The sequence below is a fragment of the Salmo salar genome, chromosome 04 (assembly GCF_965601325.2).
Source record: "Salmo salar chromosome 04, fSalSal1, whole genome shotgun sequence".
NCBI classification, from domain to species: Eukaryota; Metazoa; Chordata; class Actinopteri; order Salmoniformes; family Salmonidae; genus Salmo; species Salmo salar.
Window position 1 is genome coordinate 45,615,951 of NC_138294.1, and position 9,608 is coordinate 45,625,558.

At 42.7% G+C, this 9,608-nt stretch overlaps 1 protein-coding gene across 1 annotated transcript in view; it reads right to left on the minus strand.

The window, feature by feature from the left end:
* The window catches only part of LOC106603040 (GDNF family receptor alpha-4), a 45,051-nt gene extending 35,888 nt beyond the window's left edge, over window positions 1–9,163 (minus strand). The window contains exon 1 of the mRNA XM_014196168.3: window positions 8,608–9,163. Coding sequence (XP_014051643.1) covers window positions 8,608–8,716 — 109 coding nt within the window. The 5' untranslated portion in view covers window positions 8,717–9,163. The remainder of the gene's footprint in view (window positions 1–8,607) is intronic.
* Window positions 9,164–9,608: the final 445 nt, after the last annotated feature.

The following is a 9,608-nucleotide window of genomic DNA, read 5'->3' on the forward strand; positions in this document are numbered from 1 at the left end:
AATACACAAGTGTATTTTTTTAAACGTGCATATTTAGATAAAATAAATTCATGTTGGCAGGTCATATTAACTAGGGAAATTGTGTCACATCTTGCGTTCTGTGCAAGCAGAGTCAGGGTATGTGCAGCAGTTTGGGCCGCCTGGCTCGTTGCGAACTGTGTGAAGACCATTTCTTCCTAACAAAGACCATAATTAATTTGCCAGAATTTTACAGAATTATGACATAACATTGAAGGTTGTGCAATGTAACAGCAATATTTAGTCATGGATACCACCCATTCGATAAAATACGGAACGGTTCCGTATTTCACTGAAAGAATAAACATTTTGTTTCGAAATGATAGTTTCCGGATTTGACCATATTAATGATTTAAGGCTCGTATTTCTGTGTGTGTACTATATTATAATTAAGTCTATGATTTGATAGAGCAGTCTGACTGAGCGGTGGAAGGCCGCAGCAGGCTCGAAAGCATTCATTCAAACAGCACTTTCCTGCGTTTGCCAGCAGCTCTTCGCAATGCTTGAAGCACAGCGCTGTTTATGACTTCAAGCCTATCAACTCCCGAGATTAGGCTGGCAATATTATAGTGCCTATAAGAACATCCAATAGTCAAAGGCATATGAAATACAAATGGTATAGAGAGAAATATTCCTATAATAACTACAACCTAAAACTTCTTAACTGGGAATATTGAAGAGTCACGTTAAAAGGAACCACCAGCTTTCTTATGTTCTGAGCAAGGAACTTAAACGTTAGCTTTTTTACATGGCACTTTTACTTTCTTCTCCAACACTGTGTTTTTGCATTATTTAAACCAAATTTAACATGTTTCATTATTTATGAGACTAAATTGATTTTTATTTATGTATTATATTAAGTTAAAATAAGTGTTCATTCAGTATTGTTGTAATTCTCATTATTACAAATATATAAATCGGCCAATTTAAGTATCAGCTTTTTTTGGTCTTCCAATCAGTATCGGTGTTGAAAAATCATAATCGATCGACCTCTAGTCTGAGACAATGTAACTCTTTGGCCTGAACGCAAAGCGCTATGTCTAGAGAGAACCAAGCACAGCTCATCACCCGTCTAACACCATCCCTACTGTGAAGCATGGTGGAAAGACTTGAAGACTTCTGTTCCCATCTAACTTTACAGAGTTTGAGTAATTCTTGCAGGGAAGAATTGGAGAAAATCCCCAAATATAGATGTACAAGGCTTATACAGACATACCCAAGATGACTCAAAGCTGTAATCGCCACCAAAGGTGTTCTACAAAGTGTTGACTCAGGGGTGTGAATACTTATATATTCCATGTGTATCCTGTACATACGACTAATAACACTTGAAACTGAAACTTGAGGTTTTAATTTCCACTTTGAAATTTCAGGCTTGATTATCCCTTACAAAAAATGTATCAACCCCTAACAAACTGTCCATGAATTATAATCCACATAATAATTCATATTTCCTGTTGCTGCAGGATTATTTTCCTGCTGTAGCAAACTGCCTCAAATTAAGATCCTACATCTGTAGCAAGCCCCAAATATCTAGGGTATGAGTTATTTTGTTTCAAATAGAATATCCAAGTCAAGTAATTAAATCTGAAGTTGCCATATACACAAAGGTAGATCATTTGTTTTGTTATTTTGACCTGAATCTATGAGTATGATGAAATATGAATGAATCTTGAAATCACTGATCATCAATTCCCTTTTACAGGCAAAAGTCAAGACGGCAAGGGATGACCTCATTCACTTATTCATACTGACAAACAAAGATGGAAGGATGAAGATACGGGGATAAGAGGAAGGGTAACAGGATGATGGCAGAAATAATCTCTCCTTTTCTTTGTGTTCTTTAGAACAGTCTTAAAAAGAGAAGGACATATGCATTGATTAGTCAGATGGAAGGAAACATGAAAATAAATCTACTGGGATGTGTGGAAGTTTGTATTGTGCTCTTGTAAGTGTTTAATAAGACTGGTTAAGACATACCCTTGATAGTGCAGGGGACAAGGGGTGCATCTTGTGGGGAACAAATTTGATGAACACAGCCAAATACTGGTACAAAGTCACAAGAACACACACACGCTCACCTAGGCCAAAGCTGTGATGTGCACAATTGATATACATGCAAAGAGGGCAAAATATATCTAAGAAAACACCTGACAGACATACAAATGCAAGACACACACAAGGCTTACACACAATGGCACACAGACAGACACACCCACTCTGGGCTACCCTCCCAACCATGGATAGAGCTCTGTGCCATCTGCTCCTGGAGACTGACAGTGTGTTCCAAATCGAGGTTATCAACAAAACACACACATGCAAACGTTCCCTCTACCGACTGACTCCCTGACTGTACTGTATGTCTTTGCCTCTCCACTGGTAAGTCACTTTCAAACACCTGCGTTTACATCATGTCAACATTACTGCTAGCTGCGACCCAGTTTGTGACTTAGTGGTCTCCCAGAAGTTGTTGATGACACTTTTTAAAAGGTGACATTTCTTGTATCAATCTCCAGAGATAAGAGCATATTGTACATGGCTCCTGGTAGCAGTGAAGTAATCGTATCGGTGTGTATGTGTGCCCCACAACCAAGATTTGACATGCCCTGTCTGCGATAGACAAAGGGCTTTATGGATTCGATTTTACAGTTACAAAAGGAGCTCATAGATTACTGTTTAACAAAAAAATGAAAACAAAGGATGTCGTCATTGGATACAATGGACTAGCATAAGCAGCAACAGTGTGTGTGTTCCTGATTTATTCTGTAACAGGTTTGACTTGTAGGTACATTGACAAGGCACACTTACAGTATGTTGTTGTGGCGTTATTCTGACCGTGTACTGTCTGAGGTGGTAGAGAGGTGTGGCCGATTACTGATAGTACTACTAGATTATGTATGTCCCTTGCCATATAATTTGTAGGTACCAGACAGGGATAGAGCATCACAGGGAAACTGCCAGGATTAACTCTCCATTGCAGATGACGGGTCTGGACCATTCTGAATAATGGTCAGCCTCAGGAGCAAAATGGCTGTCTGTCAATCTCTGATCCATTAAAACAATTGTGAAGACGATCGAGTGCTCCAGTGTCATTACACTGAGTCCTTCAAAGTCTTCAAAGTGACCTAAGGTTCTGTCTACTCATTGTAGTCCTTGCTATGTGGACACCTTCTTGCCACTTTATGAGTTGCTGGGCAGAGGCACACAGTTATTCCTTTTTTGTTTGGTCTGGTGACTCTCATTTTGTTTGGAGGGATTCGAAGTTTGATTCAAGCATACCTCTAACTTTATTATATTGATGTCAGAAGTAGGATGGTGACTGATGAACAGCTCAATGAACAATGACAACTACATTGTTCATCGTTCAAGACAATCATTCAAAGAGCAACGTCCTGAACAAACACAGCAATTTAAATACACTGATTTAAATATGTGAATGTTGAGGAATATCAAAAAAAAAAAATTGTGTTTGTCACATGTGCCGAATACAACAGGTGTAGACCTTACAGTGTTACAAGCCCTTAACCAACAATGCAGTTTTAAGAAAATACTTCAAAAAAAGTAAGAAATAAGAATAACAAATAATTAAACAGCAGCAATAAATAACAATAGCAGGGCTATATACGGGGGTACCGGTACAAAGTCAAAGTGCGGGGGCACCGGTGTCGAGGTAATATGTACCTGTAGATAGAGTCTTATTAAAGTTACTATGCATAGATAATAACAGAGAGTAGCAGCAGTGTAGGGGGGCAATACAAATAGTCTGGGTAGCCATTTGATTAGATGTTCAGGAGTCTTATGGCTTGGGGGTAGAATCTGTTTAGAAGCCTCTTGGACCTAGGCTTGGTGCTCCTGTACCGCTTGCCGCGCAGTAGCAGAGAGAAAAGTCTATGACTAGGGTGGCTGGAGTCTTTGACAATTTTTTGGGGCCTTCCTCTGACACCGCCTGGTATAGAGGTCCTGGGTGGCAGGAAGCTTGGCCCCAGTGATGTACTGGGCCATTCGCACTACCCTCTGTAGTGCCTTGCGGTCGGAGGCCGAGGAGTTGCCATACCAGTTAGTGATGCAACCCGACAGGATGCTCTCGACAGTGCAGCTGTAAAACCTTTTGAGGATCTGAGGACCCATGCCAAATCTGTTCAGTCTCATGAGGGGGAATAGGTTTTGTTGTGCCCTCTTCACAACTGTCTTGGTGTGCTTGGACCATGTTAGTTTGTTGGTGATGTGGACGCCAAGGAACTTGAAGCTCTTAACCTGCTCCACTACAACCCTGTCGAGGAGAATGGGGGGCATGCTCGGTCCTCCTTTTCCTGTAGTCCACAATCATCTCCTTTGTCTTGATCACGTTGAGGGAGAGGTTGTTGTCCTTGCACCACACGGTCAGATCTCTGACATCATTGTCGGTGATCTCATCGTTGTCGGTGATCAGGCCTACTACTGTTGTGTCATCGGCAAACTTAATGATGGTGTTGGAGTCATGCCTGGCCATGCAATCATGAGCGAACAGGGAGTACAGGAGGGGACTGAGCACGCACCCCTGAGGGATTTATGATGATCGATTGGGTCATTATAATACATTCTTCACAGGACTATATTAATAGCCACAATCAAAACGATCAGTTTGGCAAAAGCCTGAACAATATTTTCAACTTCTGCTTTATTTGTGGTTGGTGTGTTGATAAAGATGGCGCCATACTGGATGGCCGCCGTTTTACAAGCTCTGATCCAACTTCGGTATTTTGTGACGCCAGTTACTTACCTCAATTCCAGCTTCAATTTCGACTTGAAGTTCGACTTTGTTATTCCGACCCAATTTTCAGGCTACCCAAGAGGAAATGCCGACGTTACAGAGGAAAGAGAGGGGGGATCCTGGTGAGATTAAGGCGAAGGGAGAACCGGTCACCTCTTCCCTCCATTCTACTGGCCAATGCACAGTGACTTGATAATAAGATGGATGACCGCCGATCGCAGATTTGCTACCAATGGGACTCTCGTAACTGCAATATTCTCTGCTTTTCTGAAACATGGCTCTCGGACAAGATACCCCCTTTGGCTCTCCAACTCGATGGATTCTACATTCACTGTGCCGACAAGGCAGTGGAGTCGGAAATCGAGGGGGGGGGGGGGTTTAGCTCTTCAACAACAACAACTGGTGTGCTGACTCGAGCGCGGTGGAAGTGCAACCAATTGTTCACCCATCTTGGAATACCTGATGGTCAAATGTCGACCCTTTTACCTTCCGACGGAGTTTTCAGCTGTTATTGTGACGGTTGTATACATTCCACCTCAGGACAAGAAAAATAACACGCTGGCACTTAAATTGTACAAGGCTATAACCAAGCAAGAAAACTTACATACAGAAGCTGCTTTTCTGGTTGCCGGCAAGAAGAGTCATTAAGACACGTGATGCCCAACTTCCATCAACACGTCTCCCTCGACACTAGGGGAGATAAAGTCCTAGACCACAGTTATTCTACCCACAAGCAAGCATACATGGCCCTCCCTCGTCCGTCATTCAGCAAATCAGATCATGACTACTTACTCCTGCTTCCTGTTTACAAGCAGAAGCTCAAATAGGAATTACCCGTGACTCGCTCCATTGAGAAATGGTCACCAGAATCAGAGACTATGCTACAAGACTGATTTGCTAGCGCTGATTGGAATATGTTTCAATCAGGGGGGACTCTGCCGAACACATTGACAAGCTAACCACCCAGCTTCATTAGGAAATGCATCTGTGATTTTGTCCCCACAGTTAGGGTTTGCTGCTGCTTCCCCAATCAAAAGCCCTGGATTAACACTGAGGTTGGCGCTAAACTAAAGGATAGGTCTAACGCACACAGGGCTATCGCAGACAACCCTGAGGCTACGGCTAAGGACAGGAACAAGAAGTCATGTTATGACCTCTGTAGAGTCATCAAACGAGCAAAAGGACAATATAGGAATAAGGTGGAATCATATTACACAGGCTCCGACACCCGCCGAATGTGACAGGGGCTACAGTCCATCACGGCTGGGTCTTCCTTTGTAATCCGTAATCTGCCCAACAATGCCTCTGTACCAGATAAATGCAATGCATTTTATGCACGCTTTGACAATAACAACATCATGCTAGGTGTGAGGGCCGCCACTGACCCAGAAGATTGGGTGATCTCGCTCTCCGGCGCCGATGTGAGTAAAGTCTTTAATAAAATAAATACCGCATGGCCCGATTTGGTATTCCAGGGCATTTTCTCAGAGCATACACAGAACAGCTGGAAGGTATATTCAGTCATCTTCAACCTCTCCTTGTATTAGTCTGTAATCCCCAACTGTTCTAAGATGACCACCATCATTCCTGTTCCCAAGAACTCTAAGGCTTCATGCAACAATGGCTACCCCCCTGTAGCACTCACATCTGTAATCATGAAGGTCTTTGAGAGGCTGGTTATAGCACACATCAACTCCATCATCCCAGACACCATAGACCCACTCCAATTTGCATACCATCCCTACAGATCCATAGACGCAATCTCATTTGCACTCCACACAGCCCTCACCGTTCCAGATAAAAGGAATACCTATGTTAGAATGCTGTTCATTGACTACAGCTCAGCAGTCCCCTCTGAACACCTCCCTCTGCAAATGGATCCTGGACTTCCTGAAGGGCCATCTCCAGGTGGTGAAGGTAGGCAACATCACCTCCACCACGCTGACCCTGAACACGGGGGCCTCACAGGGGTGTGTGCTTAGTCCCCTCCTGTACTCCCTTTTCACCCACGACTCAAACACCATCAAGTTTGCTGACATCACGACGGTAGTGATCCTGATCACTGGCAACAATGAGACAGCTTAAAGGGAGGAGGTCAGTGACCTGGCAATGTGGGGCCAGAACAGCAACCTCTCCCTCAACGTCAGTAAAACCAAGGAGCTGATCGTGGACTACAGGAAACGGGGGGGGGGGGGGGGGGGGCAAGCACGCCCCCCTCCACATCGACGGGGCTGCAGTGGAGCGGGTCGACAGCTTCAAATCAATAAGAACTTAAAATGGTCCACACACGCACTCAGTCGTGTAGAAGATGCAACAGCACCTCTTCCCCCTCAGGAGGTTGAAAAGGTTTGGCATGGGCCCTCAAATCCTCAAAGTTCTTCAGCAGCACCATTGAGATCATCTTGACTGGCTGCATCACTGCTTATGGCAATAGCACCGCTCTTTGATCACATGGGGATACAGAGCGTGGTGCGGACAGCCCAGTACATCACTGGGGCCGAGCTCCCTACCATCCAAGATCTCTATATCAGCTGGTGTGACAGGAAGGCCCGGAAAATTGTTAGACTCCAACCACCCAAGCCATAGACTGTGCTCTCTGCTTCCGCATGGCAAGCGGTACCGGTGAATAAAGTCTGACACCAACAGGCTCCAACAGCATGCCTCTCATGGCAGAATGCATTAAATTTGATAGCATCCTTCTGGTTCACACCTTTGTGATAATTTGTCTTGGACGAGCGGTCAGTGGTTTTTCCAATGACATCACAATTAACTAGGGTAAGAGCATGATGAGCTTTATCTGTATCAGTAAAAAAAGAATGGTCAGGAAACAAGTCATAAAAGCAGAGTGAAGCTGTAAAAGGACCAGGAAGAACACTTTTTCCACTCTAGTCGTGTAAGTATAAGACCAGGACAAGACCTTCAAAATGATGTCATCGAGCTATGGCCTTAACTGTATCGATAACCATAGATCATACTGTCTCATGTTCTTGCATGCCTTTTGGGAGTTGATTTCAGTGCTTCAATTTTAGTCACAAAATCTTGGTATGAAAGATTACAACACATTTTATAGAACCAGCAATGAAATGTATTGCTCATTTTGTCAGCTATAGCAAGAGAGGACACATACATTAGTTTCCTATGATAAATGAATATGCTAAATGAAAATGACCACAGTACAGCATTCATTTTGGATAGGCACCATGAATCCAAATCTACATTCAACACTGCATGCAATTCTTAATTTTGGGTGAATTGCAATTTTCATGAAAACACATAAAACACTATCCATATTGATCCTAATGAGTACTTTGACTAAAAACATTTTTTTTAAATGGGAGTTGCCTGCCTAAAATAGAGAATTGAGCTGAAGTGAGAGTTTTGATGTCACTTTAAACTAATAATAGGCCTAACCTACTGTAAATTATTAATATTGTCTAATTTTAAAGGATTGTCAATATTCTATTTGTCATTGAATTGTTATAAAAGTCAACTAAAACCATTGTAGCAGGTTTAACTTTTTGTCTCATCCAGTGAGTGCTTTCTGAACCAATGACCTGCTATATTTAGAAATAGAAGCAAGCTATTATGATCCCTGGAGATGCCTTGGAAAAAAATAACTCCCCAGACCGACTGTCCATCGGTTGAACCCTATTTTGGAAAGTGACAGACAACTAGAAAATATTGATAACGGCTTTTACAGCATTACAGTTCGGAGAGACTGGATTTTCTAAACAAGGTGGAACATTTAGTTCAAAATGCGCCGGGTAATATTTCATCACTTTAGAATTGACTACATGATAAATAAACAATTATTATAGTGACTGACGAATTTCGCTTACCATGACTGAGGACATTCAGAAGTATTCCAAGGACAATCATCATGCACGGCATCAGGTAAGAGAGGTCGGGGAGTTGGGGACTTCGGAGGCACTTTGTCCTCGCGCTCATTGACCCGCATGCAACATCCAGCCACAACGCGTATGTCCCAGGATCGACTGAGTGAATAAGCCAAGCCGATTCTCGCAAATGTGTGACAATTCCCAAACCTGGACTCGCAGGGATGCAACGTGTGCAGTTGTCGCGTTTTTTTTTACAAAGAGAGGACTTGCAGTAAAATAAATTACATTTATATTATAATTAGACGAGTGGTCAAGAATAGGTTACCCCAAATACCGTGCATCACACACTGCAAGCGTTCCCCGGTCTTTTCAGAACAATGTCCCTCCAAAGTTTCCAAAAAGCTTAAGCGACACACTGGCTGAATTTGTTTAGAATAATTCTCAATTGCACTTATGTCGCCTTGCGTCGTCGGTCCTCAATTGCGCTTGCAAGACTTGAAAACAGAATAGTCAGACTGCATGGTGCAGCTCAAACACAGAGCTGTGTTGTGATTGGCCCCCGAGTAGCCTAGTACACATACAGAAAAAGTCGGTGAATAAAATAACCATACTCCAGTGACGCTGCGCGCCTCGTGTGTGTGGTGTGTGTGTGTGTTTACTTAAAATAACGCTACATATTTTCTTTACAACTGTAATTACACTAGAGGAAAACGGATGTACACATATCTACACCCGCAATAACATCTGCTAAATATGTATATGCGACCAATCCAATTTTATTTGATGTACCGCCATTTTTGAGAGGATAGAGTAGGCTACATATGTGCTTCAGCATGATGAGATGGAGTGACTTCATTTTTTATTGCATCCGAACGTAGGTCTCAGTTGTGCATGCATATTCTGTACAGTACGTTTGGGGAAAATATTTAAAATATGCTAAGTCAGAAACCAGCGTCTGAAAATCAAATTGGCGGAAAATACATGATTACCACATTAAATGT